General features: G+C 38.0%; 1 protein-coding gene across 3 annotated transcripts in view; it reads left to right on the top strand.

The window, feature by feature from the left end:
* WDR7 (WD repeat domain 7) overlaps window positions 1–5,151 on the top strand; it is a 352,131-nt gene extending 346,980 nt beyond the window's left edge. For all 3 annotated transcript variants that reach the window (XM_006116571.3, XM_075932629.1, XM_014570212.3), the window contains one exon: window positions 3,166–5,151. In XM_006116571.3, coding sequence (XP_006116633.2) covers window positions 3,166–3,369 — 204 coding nt within the window. In that variant the 3' untranslated portion in view covers window positions 3,370–5,151. The remainder of the gene's footprint in view (window positions 1–3,165) is intronic.
* Window positions 5,152–16,018: the final 10,867 nt, after the last annotated feature.

Here is a 16,018-nt window from a genome sequence, read left to right as displayed (position 1 = left end):
TAGTGATTTTTTCCCCCTCTGTGTTCTATTCAGTACTATTATTAATGCAGGAAAATCAGTAACATTAGTCATCTTAAAAGGGTTATTACTCAAGATGATTTAAATTGTGAAAATGTCAGTGGTGCTTGCATGCTCCCTGCTAGAGATGCCATGATTTACACTCTCTGACACCATTCTGCTGCTGAGAAGGGCTAGAAAAAGTAATGGCTTATATTTCGTACTGATCAGAATTCAGAACATGGTGTCAGCAATAACACATCTTAAATGTCCTAAGATTTGCCCAGTTTCATGTGCCCAGTTTTAGTATCCATCTGGACCATCACCTACCTATTGTACAGAAAATTAGCATCTTGATAAATTTTTATATAGGGAGTATTTCAAAAGTATTGGAGCATTTAAGAGAATAGAAATGTTTGAGGGAGTTTTTTTCCCATTTTTAAAATACGTAACAAAATATAACTCAAAAATATTTCCATTTTTTCAAAGAATAGAGATCAACAGATATGTTGAAATGTTTTGTCTCTTAATATTTTGTTTGTGTAAATCCCAGAAAGGAGGTGAAGCTTTGGTTGTTATTTTTTAAAAAGGATTATCACAGAATCTCAAATATTTAGGGCTGGAAGACACCTAGAGTCATCGGGTCCAGCCCCCCTCCACTGAGGTAGAACCAATTAAACCTAAGAAGTGTGTGTCCAATCTGTTTTTAAAGACCTCCAGATGTGGGGCTTCCACAGCCTCCCTAGAAGCCTGTTTCAGAGCTCAACTATTGTTTTAGAAAGTTTTTCCTAATATTTACCCTGCTGCAGATAAAGCCCATTACTGCTTGTCCTACCTTGAGTGGACATGGGAAACAACTGATCACTGTCCTCATTATAATGGCTTTTAATATATCTGAAGATGGTCAGCCCCCGCCCCCCACAGTCTTACATAAGAACATAACATAAGAATGGCTGTACTGGGTCAGACCAAAGGTCTATTTAGCCTAGTAGCCTGTCTGCCAACAGTGGCCAGCACCAGGTGCCCCAGAGGGGGTGGACCGAAGACAATGATCAAGTGATTTGTCTCCTGCCGTCCGTCTCCAGCCTCCGACAAACAGAGGCCAGGGACACCATTTCTATCCCCTGGCTAATAGCCTTTTATGGACCTAACCTCCATGAAATTATCTAGCCTCTCTTCTTTTCTCAAGTCTCACAAACCCAGGATGCTGGAGGCTGTTTTGTTTTAAACTTTTCTCATAGGTCAGGTTTTTTAATCCTTTTATCATTTTTTATTGCTCTCCATTTTATTCATCTGTTCCCTAACATGTGATGCTCAGGATGGGACACAGCTCTCCAGCTCAGGTTTCACCAGTGCCAAATACAGGAGAGGACAGTTACATCCCATGTCTTATATATAATACACCTCAGAATAATATTAGCCTTTTTTGCAACTGCATCATATTATTGACTCAGCTTCAATTTCTCATCCACTATATCCATGGATCCTTTTCATCAATACTACCACCTAGCCAGCTAGTCCCCATTTTGTAGTTGTGCTTTTTGGGTTTTTTTCTTCCTGAGTGAAGTACTTTGTACTTGTCTTTACTGAATTTCCCTTTTTTTATTATTATTTTTTATTTCAAACAACTCTGTAATTCTCTATGCCCCTACCTTATTAATTTTATCTAGACCACATTTCCCTAGTTTGCTTGTGAGAATGTCATATAGGACTGTGTCAAAAGCCTTACTAAAGTCAAAATCAGTAGGGACGACAGCCCACAATGGCAAAAGCTGTGGGGGTCAGCTCCACATCCCTAGAAGGGTCAGGGCTTCAGATGGAAGGGGCAGGACTGGAGCAGCTGACCCTTATTGCTGCCCAGAGCATGACTCCCCCCAGCCCAAGCGACACATGGACCACTTGGTGTGGCACTCCTGCAGCAATTCAAAAGGGCTCAGGACTCTGGCTGCCATATTAGAAATGGCAGTGACCAAGAGCCTGGGCCCCTTTGAATTTTAGAGCCCCAGGGCAGCTGCCCTCCTTTCCCTCACCCCCTACCCATTGGTGGCCCTCCTCTTTGGTGTCAAAACATATCACATCTACGGTTTCCTCCCCCTGTACCCCTCCCCCCATTCACTAAGCCACTATTTTCTATAACCTATTACAAAGGGATTGTTTATCAATTGTTTCAGTATTTTTCCAGGTATCTAAGTTAGTTTTACTGGTATGTAATTCACTGGGCCTTCTTTGTTCCCCCTTTTCAAAGATGGGATTATTATGTTTGCCCTTCTCCAGTCCTCTGGGACTTCATCTGTCCTTCATGAGTTCTCTGTTATGCCATTGGGATCATTCCTGTTTGATCATGGAGCTATACTCCAGCATCCAAAAGGTCTTTTCCATCTGTAAATTTTTATTATTTTAACTTGTTCTAGGTGTGTGCATGTACAATATTCCCGCAGAAATATAATGGTCATAAATTATAATTTTATTACTTCCATTCTGAACTTCTGTTGTATTAAAAGAATATAAAAAAGTTGCAGGTGATACTTTTAATACAGTGAAGTCTGTCACTTAATACAGGTTTAAACTAATATGTTGGTTGAGATCTTACTATTTAATTTGAAGTAAACAGAATCAAAGGAAAACAAAATTTTAAAAAGGCAAATTCTGAGACTGGAATTAATTTCTTGCCACTAATTTTGTTTCTAAACTTCACTGAGTTTCAAGCATTGCAGAAGAATGTCACTTACAAAAGCCAGAAACTTAACTGCACTTTATTTTTCCATTTAGTCCATTTTTTAAAAAAATCACTTTTATCATGTCTTGCTGAGAAGAATGGAGGAAAACGTTTTAAAATATGGTTGTAAAAGTGTCATTGTAGATAATGTAATGTCTAGAGGGAAAAGGAAAGCAGTAAAATATGCACTACTGAATTTAGCACACCTAGTTTCATTTTGCAGAGTTGGATGTAGTTAATGGAGCATTTGCAAGCATATTGTTTAGATTCTCAGCACTTCTTTAATTTAAGAAACTGTTTTTGTATGAACTAAATAAAATTTTAATTGAAGGTCATGCAGCGCGTACTAGGCAGGTCTTATTAAAAGGGAAAACACTTTGTTTCAAATTAAATTATTCTTCAGAGGAAATCCTTTGGTTTCAATGTTGACTTTCTTTTTTCTATTACTGCAGATGAACACCTCTCTTTTGGGAAGTATTGGAATGCTGAACTCTGCACCTCAGCTCCGCTGTATTAAAACATACCAGGTGCCTCCTGTCCAGCCTGCCTCACCAGGTTCACACAATGCACTCAAACTGGCACGGCTGATCTGGACTTCCAACCGTAATGTTATCCTTATGGCTCATGATGGCAAAGAACATCGATTTATGGTCTAGAATCAAGTTCTCTATTGCTAGAAATACATTTTTGTTGTAAAATTCCCTGTAATTCCTTCTTTGTTCTTTTGTAACACTGGATTACCCACACCAGTGCCTGTATAAATCATCCAGTGGGACCAGCCAAACTGCAGCATTTCTGCATGGTTCCCTAGAGCAGAATCTTGCTTTTGCCAGCTATTGATTCAGAGGCATGCACAGCAGCTCAAGAGAGTGTGGTTATTCTATCACCATGTAGTTTTTCCTTGCCGTTGATAGGAGGGACAAAGATAGCTACTGGGAATGCTCTTGTTGCTTGGTGCAACAGAAGCTGAAAAAATCAATAACATTGAATTTGAACTCCTTGACTAGATCAGCATTTTCAAGAATCATACCGCAATCTCTGAAGTTGGGCTGAATCTAGTCACTTTTACCTTTTAGATTGAAGCAATGCAGAGCAGTCCCAATTATAAATATTATTTTTCTTTAGAGATTCTTAAAGAATCTTACTGTTTACCAAAAAGGTTCTATGTTTACATGTACTTTCTTCTAGTCACTATGGGGTGATCATTGGGAGAGGTGTTCTAGGATTTAGCTGCTAGCTTCTTGGGAATAACTGGCATGGGATTAATGAGGAAGTATATGAGGAATTACATTTTCAGGACAAAAGCAGCCTTTGCTCTCATTTTGAAGAAGTATATTTCCCTCATATAAAGCTTGAGTTGTTGATTGAATTAAAGTTATGGCATACTAGGCCATTGTTGTTGTGATCTGGAAGAAATAATGAGGAGTCCACATGTAAATACCAAGAGTCTCTTAAAGAGGAAAAAAGAAACTTGAAAAGAAGAATACTTATGCACAAAAGGTGTGTGGGAGGGTGTTCCGTATGCCCTTTGCCTCTACTGCAGATATTTGTATTTCAAAAAGAGCTTTCTCTTTCCCACTTATGCTGGAATTTTCAGGGATATGAGAATTCTGCATTTAAGCCATTACATCCTATTTCTGTATAAATTATTGCAGTGTCACAAACTCACAGTATGGCTTCACTGAAGAACTGAGGGGTAAGAATGCAATTGCACTTGCTTGGAACACAGGTATCACTGATATTTAGCAACCGTGGCAAAAAAAATTATGGAAAATATGTAAAAGGTGAGTTAGTTGTTATTTGAATCCAATGTATTTAAACATCTCTCCCAATAAGAGAATTCTTCTGTAATGTAAGCTGTAATTGTTCACATTTTCCCTCTTTCTTACATATCTAATAATGTGAAAAATATGCTGGTTTATGCTCAAAGTAAAAACATCCATAAAATATTATTTTATTTAAACATATTGATATAAGTGTTTGTATAGCTTGTATTTTCTTTGCCATTTTTGTCTGGAAAGCTCACAGAAGAGAGAAGGTTCTCATTAAATAACATATAAAGTTAAAGGTGGTGCTTGCCAGAATGGGAATGAATGAACAAAAGAAAATAATGGCTTCTAAATTTAAAATCCATTTTTTCTAGAGGCAGTCTGTATAGTACGTTATCTATGAAAGTAGGCTCTACAGTCCAGAATCAACATACTTGTTTACTATAGTTTTTACAAAGTAAGAAATTAAGACCATTAGGAATGTTTATCTCATATTGCTGTAAATTTTATTCTTTCTAACTATGACAAGGCTGTAATAGACAGTGGTGATAACATTCTGTAGTGGAATTTTTGATGCTTTTGTTTAAAGTAAACTTATACAACATGCATGTACTTCGTGTTTATAAAGATATATATGTAGGTCTCCATGACAAGAAGAAAAGAATTATACAGCATATACGCTATTTGTAGAATCAAATGCTATTGTGCTATAGGCATATGAGGAAAATTAAAAGGTACATTTTATTCATTCTTCCATAGGCATTCCAAAGTCATATTTACTTACAATAGTTTTCAGATACATACATGTTTACTTTTAACATCTAAATGCAAACATAGCAGCAGTGGGTATGCTAAACAAAATTTTCTTTAGTATAAAGCGAAAACATATCTTACATTATATGGGTGAGAAATGTTTGCTTTAACCTAAACATATAATGTAAAAGAAAGGGGGCAGTCTGCTTCCAGTACTGAAAAAATAAATGTAGCAAAAGCTACATTAGCAGAATTATCCAAGATTGACAACTTCTGCAAATGCCCTATTCAGTATATCTAGAGCAACAGTCAAGATTGCAATCTAATGTGGAGTTGGTGTTACTTGGCTGGAAAATGCAGTAAAATGTAGTGGGTGGAAATAGATTATCTAACTACTTAACTAATATTTGCACATTAGTTAAACACAAATCTCCATTTCAGTGACTTTGTCAACCTTACCCCCAAATTTCATCACAGATTAGATTTCTCAGCACTGCAGTAAAATTTGTGTTGTCATTCTAGTGTAAGCTTTTAGTATTTTATTGATTTGTTAGTACTGTATTTGGACTTGTCCTTGTAAATGTGGAGACATATGTGGCTTCATTGGCAGTTTACAAGCTAAAGATGACATGATGAGATAACTATGAAAATGTTGTAATGACTGAAGTCACTGTGTATGGTACACGATGAAAATGTTTGCCTCTCAAGAAACTTCTTGATTCCACTGAAATGCTACTGTGTGTACTATTAACGCTATGTACATATGTTTGTGAAATAAAACTGAATAGTCTTGAAGAATATTTATTCTATGTTATCATCCTACTTGTGATTTCACACACAATTTTTAAATTTTTCTTATCATGCTCATAAACAAATTCTTACGTTTATTTGAATAAGGTTACATTTGTTGGATGAAGATTCATGTGCAAGAGACTTAAAACCTTGTTAGCAAAAAAGAAGTTGGAATGTACAGAGGTAAAATGATTATTATCTCTTCTGTCTATGAGAGCAAGGTAAGTCAACCAGACGAAGACAGTGCTGATTTTCCAGAACTGCAGAAACACCCTCTGTAGTATGTGTAAAGCTATCCTCTCTTCTAGTTATCCCAGTCTTAGATCCCTCTTAAGAGGAAGAGAAATTGAACCAAATTATGTATCGAGATTTTCTGACATGGACTACTGTCCATTGGGAACTGAGCTGAGATTATTGAATCTGTTTAATGTCATACTTTGGTTTTGAATTTGTATCCCCCCTAGTAAAAAGCATTGTTTCATTTGAGCAAGAATAACAAAATTGATAATTATTGCTTTAAAAGATTTATCGCATAAGCTGTAAATGGACTCCTTGTTCTTTCTCCTAGTGTTCAGATAAGATAGTACAGTTTGAATTGAGTCAATCATTTACATAACAAGACTTTTTAAAAAAATAGATAAACACAAAAGGAGTTGGTTGCAACATATTCAAGTCCTCAATTTTCGAGGTGTGTGTGTATGTGTTAAAATCATTTGTGACACACATATTTTCTCATAGGTAAAATATGCTCAATAACAGTTGTGTTGGTGCTCACATAAGCTGATCAAATGTAGAAAGGGCATGACATTAATAGGAAGGTAAAGCCAGGCAGTACTGGATGAACTTTCACCTTTCACCTCTTCAGCTGACAGACAGAGTTGAGTGTTGAAAAAATCAATACTTAGGAGCCAGGAGGGAAATATTTTCAACCTCTAACTAGAGAATGTATTTTGACAAGGCCAAGATAATCCAAGCTGCACAGGAGAAAGAGAAAAGAAGACTCATTTTTAAAGCTTGACACTTCAAGGTGTTTTTGTACAATGGTTTAGAGAAAGCATCGATACATACAAATACCAAAGGTCAAAAAGAAAAGCCAGAAGAATTTCAAAAATTAGATGCACTGTTTCTGTGCTGTTTACTTGACCAGAATAAAGACTACAGTTAGGTTTAGCTTGTAAATATACTTTTCAATTAAGTGATCTCAGAATTTATCAGCTCACCCTGATTTACTAGAAATTAGACAATACCAGAAGTCTTTGTTTTGCCTTAAGCATTTTAATTATGTGGTAAATCTAGTTAGTGCCTGCTATATACCTACAGTCAAGAACTTTTATTATTTATGATTTGGCATGATTTCATTTTGACATGAAATGTTCAATATTTGTCATTTATGTGGCAATGTAAATTTTTTGGGGGGTAATTTAATATCTGGTTTTATATATGTTGCATACTATATAGAATGATTAAAATATCCATCATACCTTTTTTTACACCAAACCTACCTTACAAATCAATGAATTACTTGCTGGTGGTACGGAGACAAATTAAGCAAATGGAGCAACCCTTTTGTCTTTAGCAATAGCTCTTACCTTTAAAATCAATGGTATTGAAAAATGGATGTAATTTCCCTTATACCTTTTGAAAAGTATTCAAGCATCCTTAGCATGGACAACCACAAGAAAAAGACACAGTATAAAAGGTCCAAAGGATTATACCCCTATTATAGTGTTAGTGCTGCATATAAATCCAAAACCTAGTATTGAACACAAGTCCAGACTTTTAACTCAGACATGACTATATGAAGACTAGATTTACATGGAAAAAATGCATTTCAGAATAGCGTAAATGAAAAAATGGGCATGGGAACATTTAATGCAAAGCTTAATAGGACTTGAAATGTTGTCTAAAGCACAGCAGAGTTTTGTGCAGTCTGGAGAGAAAAGAGAATATATGATATACCGAGATCTAAATGCAAGTTGAAGTGAGGCAAGCCATAGATACAGATTTTTATGATAGAGGGAAGAATTGTAAGTCTTGGCCTATGAACATGTAAAGGGAAAAAAAGGTACTGAAGGGAGAGAACAAGATTAGGAAGTCCCAGGACAAAACAAGTTGAGAATGGGAGGAATGACCATCACAAACCACAGATGGAGGAGGATATAATGCTGGAAGGTGGTCAGGAAGAGACCAATAGAGTTAGTAAGGGCAGTTACAATGAGACTACCAAGTTTTGTTGACAAAACTTATGTCAATGACCAAGATTAACAAAACAAACAAAAAAATTGCCAGAGGGTGTTCACACTTGCTTCTTCTGTCATGCACTGTAGGTATGTACCCCCTTTTCCTCTCCTGTGCAGTGTTATGGGAAAGCAGAGCTGACACCTCTGCATCTTGGGATTTCCTCGGAGTTCACCCACAGCCTCCTCAGCTGCTGGGAGCAGCACAGTGAGTAGGTCTGTGAACTCTCTGTGCTGAGAAATGTCAAAGCAGTACAGCAACCAGTTCCCCACCTCCTGCGGTAGCAGTCTGCATGCTGCTGTATTCCTAGTACAGGGCAGAACAGGAGCATTCTAATGATTTTCTCTTTGTTCTCCAAAGGGAGCAACACACTCAGCTATCAGATACTTCCCAGAGCTTTGAAAAGGGAGAGGCTCATGTTTGAAAAGCAGCAAAGGTCAAAACACTGAGCAAAGCAATCAGGGCAAGCTTTGTGGGATATTGGCAGAAGCCAGTTCTATCGACAAAACAAGGGAGAGGAAAAGAAATATGTCTCTCATAGGAATGAAAGATTTTTATCTCTGAATCGGACATTTTTTCCCAACAAAAGTTCCCATTGTGTGTGTGCTCTCACTGTTTTGGTGACAAAACTTGGTAGAGTATATGTAGCCTGAGTGACAGAAGCTGGATTAGAAATTTTTGAAGATGGAAAGAAGGCCATCAAGGCACTGGCATGAGGGGCAAACTCTAGAACAGTGTTGCTCAAGGTGTTCCATGGGTCTGCTTTGGGAAAGCTGCTAGTGAGCCTGCACCACTTTGTTTACCTAAAGGGTCCATAGCCACAGGGCCTCGCAGTGCCAATTGGCTCCAGTTTGCCGTTTCCAGATAAGGGGAGCCATGAGACTCCATGGCAACAGTCAGACCTGCTAGCAGCTTTTCCAAAGTTGGCCTGCAGAACACTTTGAGAAACAGTGCTCGAGAACCTTGGAGGTAAAAGGGTAGAGGCAACTGAAGAGACAGAAGATCAAGGGAGTGATTTTTGTGGCATATAGAATACAAGAATGTGAATGAATGTTGAGAGGGAAAAAAGCCAAATGGGGAGACTGAGATAAGGGATGTGTTAATTACATAAGCATGTTATCTCCAAATTCCCAAATGACACTCTATGTGAATTGGTGCAAATTACTTAATGGCCAGGTTCTACTGATAAGTAATAACATCACAATAAGCATTACTGTATACCCCTGGAGTCCTACACCTGTGATAGAAAGAAAATTGTATTAAAAAATTAAACTTTTAAGGCTTGCTGCACTTAATTACATCAAACAGAAAGGAAGGCATACTTTGCCTGCTTTTACACGTAATTGTGCTTCTGCTTCTTTTTGTCAGGGACACAACTTCCATTTACTTCATTTGGGCAGGATTTCCCTCGTATTTAGTGTTAAACGTTGTGAAGAATGGAAGGGGTACTATCCTTTTTTGGACATCCCAGCCATTCAATTAACTGAATTGTCTGTAAGGGTTAAACCCAGAGACAGTGTTAGCAGGAAGCCAGAAGAGCCAATGAAAAGAAATTGTGAGTTTTTGAAAAAGCAGGATCTGCCTGCAGTAATTTTTTATGTGAGTTCAGAGCAAGAGCTAGGAGAGATGGACTGAGCCAGGAATTTCCAGCAATATCCATGCCTTAGGAGGACTAAACCCTGGAACAACAGATACGAGTAGAACAAGGAATGTTTAGTTAGATGTGATCAAGTTATTTTCTTTAATCTATGATTTGGTTGAACTCCTCTGTAGAGAGCCCAAGTCCCCCCGCACACACTGTAACTTTTAAACTGAATCCCAGGGAAGCAATTCTCTGCGTTTTAATCTGTTTTTTTTTTCAGTTACTCAATAACACCTAGCAACCAAGTATGCTTTACCAAGTATGGCTTCTTTGTTTTGTTCATAAAGGGATCTAGGGGTCATAGTGGACCACAAGTTGAATATGAGTCAACAGTGTGATGCTGTTGCAAAAAAAGCAAATATGATTCTAGGTTGTATCAACAGGTGTGTTGTCAGCAAAACTTGTGAAGTCATTCTGCCGCTCTACTCTGCACTACTTAGGCCTCAGCTGGAGCACTGTGTCCAGTTCTGGGCGCCACATTTCAAGAAAGATGTGGAGAAATTGGAAAGGGTACAGAGAAGAGTGACAAGAATGATTAAAGGTCTAGAGAACATGACCTATGAAGCCAGGCTTCATGAACTGGGCTTGTTTAGTTTGGAAAAAAGAAGATTGAAAGGGGACATGATAGCGGTTTTCAAATATCTAAAAGGGTGTCACAAGGAGGAAGGAGAAAATTTGTTCCTCTTGGTTTCTGAGGATAGGACAAGGAGTAATGGGCTTAAAGTGCAGCAGGGGAGGTTTAGATTGGACATTAGGAAAAAATTCCTAACTGTCAGGGTGGTCAAATATTGGAATAAATTGCCAAGGGAGGTGGTGGAATCTCCCTCTCTGGAGATATTTAAGAACAGGTTAGATAGACATCTGTCAGGGATGGTGTAGACAGAGCTTGGTCCTGCCTTGAGGGTGGGGGGCTGGACTCGATGACCTCTCGAGGTCCCTTCCAGTCCTATGATTCTATGATTCTATGTGTGCACATGCCTGAAACTGAAAGGTCAGCTATTAGGAATTACAGTTTGTTTTTAAGCTCTCTCCTGAGGGAGGGTTAAAGAGCTTGGGAGTACTACACAAGAAGAAATTCTATCTAAAGTGCATCATCCTGGGTTTTCAAAGGGATTTTTGCAATTTGGTGGTGGCAGCATACCACCCAAGGTCAGGGAATTTGTGACCTTGGGGAGTTTTTAAGGAGCAGCCTTTAGTGACAAGTATTTTACAATCTCTTGCAGGACCCACCTTTAGCATTTGAAAAGCCAGAGTGGGGAATGGCTTTGGCAAATGTCTTTTTTTAAAATCTTTCAATCAAGCTTAAGAACACAGCTAGAGTGAACTTTTCTAGTCTGGCACTCTCTGGTCTGGCATGATTTTAGTTATCTGGATGTCTGGTTATCATGTGTGTGTCCAAGTTTCCCATGGCCCTATAAAGCTGTCCTGGCTCTCAGTGCTCTGTGCTGGTATTAGCTTTAATTTACCTCTAAATGACTTCCAAGAGCCCAGCAAGCAGTGGAAGTGCTGATAGCCCACTAAGCATTAGCATGGTTTTTATGCTTTATCTGCTTATTTCCTAGTGCCAATACAATAAAATTGTCACAACACTAACACTTTGTTATGAAGAGAGCTGATAGTCCTTGGCTAGGCATAGGCCTATATAGGACATATCAGTAGTCAAACATTATTAAGCAGCATTGTTCTATTTATTTGCATTAGCAAAATAAAAAAAAAAGAACCACTTGCTACAATATTGATCTCCTATGGTTGGGCAAATTCTCTGGTTCGCCACCCTTCAGGTCCCAACGGTGCCAGCAGGGCTGGATTAAGGGAGAGGCTAGCCGGGCAGCCAACCTATGGGGGCGCCTGATTAAAGTGGTAAGGGGTGCCACACACCTGGGGGCGGGGCCACGCATGAGCTATGCACCCAGGGCCAGGCTGCACATGCGCTGCACACCCGCTGCCTGGGGTGTAACTATGGCTCAGTCTGGCACTGGGTGCCAGACTAGAGAAATTCAACCTGTATTTCAAAATGCAAGCTATAGAGGTTGGTTTAAGCTAAATTGTATCAACTGTATTGATCAAAGATGTTCCCAAATAGCATGATACTATGTATTTCATATTGTGTTTATTTCTTGAAGACAATGGGCATCCCTCTCAGCTGACTCAGAGATGCCTGTAAACACATCTTACTCAGTTCTTGAATGTTTAACTAAAACAATGTTCTCATCTGGATGGTGGCTTAATTCCCAAAACTTTAAGATAAGATTACACCTATTAAGGTACAATCAAACTCTCAAGCAAATATCATATCATTTCAGTCTATTCTTCACACAAGTGTGAAGTAAAGGGCATTTTAAAGCCCTTTGAAATGAATTTACAAGGCACATTAATGAGATAATACAGAAAACTGCAGTGCACACTTCACAGGGCAAACCCAAAGCCTGAAAACCATTTTAGAAACATTTGGTCTTATATAGTGCCTGTTTTAATAAAAACAAACCCTGTACAAATTGGCTAATATCTGCAAGTAGATGGAGGAACTTTTATATGCTTAGCAATAGCTCACACATTTAGAACGTATATTGTTAACGGAATATTGGAGAGGAACCAAAGTTATTTCCAGTCTTCTGTGGTAAATGCTATAAGAGCTTTAATTATCAACAGAGACCAACAGAAGAACCCCAAGTTGAATATTTCATCTGATGAACAGCTCCTTTCACAGCATAGCATTCCCTAAATACTTCATTGCAGCAGGAGCACTGCCGTAAGCCCAAATCCTACTAGCAACTTGACCTTCTGTCCCAGGTGTAGCTACCAACCCAGCTATGCTGACTCCTTTGAGTTTAGATTTCCTTCTTGTTTATGTCTTGTTATTTGTCTGAGGTAGTTCTTTAGACCACAATCTGGTATATTCATGCTTAAATTTGACACTTTACACCTAACAAAGTCAACAAAGACGCTAATTATCTTACTTATTACAAAGATAGCTTCCCCAATTATCACCTCTAATATCATTAGCTCACAGACATTTACCGCAACCTCTCATCCCCCCTCTGTTCTGAAATTTGATTTGTCCTTTTCATATGTATTCTTTTTTTTATTATTGTATCTTTTGGTATATATGGTCATGCCAATTTTCTTCCACTATTTTGATCTGAGCAAGTGGGTCTGCCCACGAAAGCTCATCACCTAGTAAACCATCTTGTTAGTCTTTACATAGTCCTGTTTTTTGGTACATCCTGAGCTTGTGAACATCTAATTTCAATTTTGACAGATTACATTTCAGGTGCTTTCCAGAACTAAAACAACTGTTGTTTCTCATAATGCTACAAGGCTGGTTTCAAATATTTTCAGCTGTGGACAATGTCTTGGTTTTGCCGAAGAGCACCTAGGATTATTACAATTATCAAAAATCTGTATTCCCTTCCTGTTTAGAGGATAGAATTCATGAAGATTTAGACAGAGCTCTATCTTCTCCACCCTTCTACCCCACTCAAATCAGGATGCTTTTTCCTAGAAAACCACAAACAATACAACTTTGAAAAACTGTCCTCATCCCTCTTTTCTTCCTATACTTGATTAGAAAGCATGAGTACCTTTTCAACCGTCTCCCTTTGGAATACAGGATAGCACACTGGAACTCAGTGAACTGGAGAACACCCTGAACTGGAGAACAATGTGAGGAAAATATATAGCAACAACAAAAACAAATGACAAATTTCAAAATTGTTCCTTCAAAGTTATAAAAGTTAATTTCAGGAAAGCTTCAATTCAAAGGTTTGCAAAGCAGTCAGCAGCCAATGTGAACAGAAGACACAGCTGGGGCCTATACATCAACTATATAAAAAATTTAAGTTGATCTTACTGTGCAAATGAAGTTTTTCAGCAGCCATGCAGGTCTTTCCTGTGTTTGAATTTCTGGCATTAGAAGGTAGCTCCAAAGGGTACACAATCTTGTCCTATTTTTATCACACAACTTCAATATTTAATATGTTTAATGATGGTAAGTTAAACTAAAATAAGACAACACTGGACAGAATTAGGAGAAATTGATGGGGCTACAGTGAAATCTGTGCTTAGCAGACAAAACTAAGTAGAAAACAATTACTAAGGGGATCTTCCTGTGAATTCAAGTAAGCTGTTCTGGCAATACCCAGCTGTTAGCAAAGAGCCAAGACTTTAAAAATAACAATAATAAATGCATCAGAAAAAAAGCAGCAGTAAAAATATGCATTGTGCAGGCTGGGTCTTCAGTGTAAGGAATTAGCACTTTATGGCAGCAGTAGCCCAAAGAGAGTTCTTTGAACTGCAAGCCTCATGAGGGAATTCCCCTGATTTCTGATGTCTGCACATTAAAAATTAATCTTGTATGAAAAATTAAAAGGTGAAACTTTCCTGTGGGGCAACATCACTTTTTTGTTGATTTTATCTTTTTAAATGAAGGTTGAGTGGCATCTGTGAGGAAATATGTGTTATTTTGCAACACTTCTTAATTTGAATTTATTTTGCACACTGGAAAATGATGTGAAAAAGAAACTCTGCCTTAAAAATAAGCAATAAGCTTTGATTTTTTTTTCCGACCATTTTTCCAACATTTTTAGCTATGTTGATATCCGTGACATGATTTGCTATGCAGGTAAATTCCTTTCCTTTCATTTCTCACTATCATTTAAGAGCCTCATTATTCTATTGTGAGATGGACATACATAGGAAAGGCATTGCAAAGCCATGGGTCCATTCTGTACATCAGTGGTTCTTAATCAAGGGTTCATGTACCCCTGGGGTACTGTAGGGTTGCCAGATGGTTTCAACAAAAATACCGGACACACTTAACATTACATCACAATCTACATTACATCTTCTCTAGAAAATACCAGATGTATATTTTCTAATTTGTTTCCTGAACAGAAAGCTTAAATATTGGACTGTTCAGTTCAAAACCGGATACCTGGCAACCCTACTGAGAAGTCTGCCAGAGGGCTCATCAACTCATCTATATATTTGCCTAGTTTTAGAACAGGCTACATAAAAAGCACAGGTAAAGTCAGTACAAACCAAAAGTCATACAGACAATGACTTGTATATAGAGCAGTATAAACAAGACATGAAAATGAAAGTGCAATATTTATATTCCAACTGATTTATTTGATAATTATATGGCAAAATCAGAATGTGAGCAGTTTTACAGTAATAGTGTGTGATTGGCTTTTGTATTTTTGTCTGATTTTGTAAACAAGCATTTTTTAAATGAAGTGAAACATGGAAGTAAGCAAGACAATTCAGACTTCTACAAGGCATACAGTAGTCTGGGAAGATTGAGAACCACTGAAGAAGGTGTTTTAGATTCATGGTTGTTCTGAGAGGAATGCTACAGCTACATGCATCGTTCAAATATTAAAGGCCACCGCAAAAAAAAAGCTGTTCTTTGCTTTTATAAGTCTCACTTTTGTTGTTGACAGGTTCTATTGTTTATGATTACACAGTTGTATTACAGTAGACTATGAGCCATGGGGCACACTCATCAGCACTTTGAGAATCAAACCCAAAAGATTATGAATGTAATCTAGAAGTTGGGGGGAGGTAATGTAGTATCCAGCGCACTCAGGTGAAGTGCTTACACTAACTTAATTATTTAGCAAGCAGGAGCAATTAATTGAGACCACTGCAATCATTTCCTGGCACAATATACTTGAAAATACAAGGTTGGAGTTTAAAAAAAAATCTATCAGTGAAACGAGGTATGCATCCAGTAAGAGGCTAGCTTTATAAAAATATTTTGATTAGCTGTTGCTAGCTAGGTGACTAGGAGCACTGAAGAGTCTAGAGCAGTGGTTCCCAACCTTTTCCAGATGGGGACCCATTTTGACAATTCAGGAAGACTTGGTGACCCAAGGCAATTCAAAAACTGTTGCAGGGGGTACAGAGCCACCTGGGGCGACACTTGGCGACCCTTTTAAAATGTAATGGCGACACATATTTGGGTCCCAACCCATAGGTTGGGAAACCCGGGTCTAGAGGGACTGTGAGATTCTACCAACTCAACAATTGAAGGGCAAACTCTCTTGTGTTTTTCATTGTGAGTGAGGTTATGGTGTGGCTCATCATGAGGAGTTGCATTTATTCCAT

Source organism: Pelodiscus sinensis, chromosome 6 (assembly GCF_049634645.1).
Source record: "Pelodiscus sinensis isolate JC-2024 chromosome 6, ASM4963464v1, whole genome shotgun sequence".
Lineage (NCBI taxonomy): Eukaryota > Metazoa > Chordata > Testudines > Trionychidae > Pelodiscus > Pelodiscus sinensis.
This window is presented reverse-complemented; position numbering and strand designations above follow the sequence as displayed.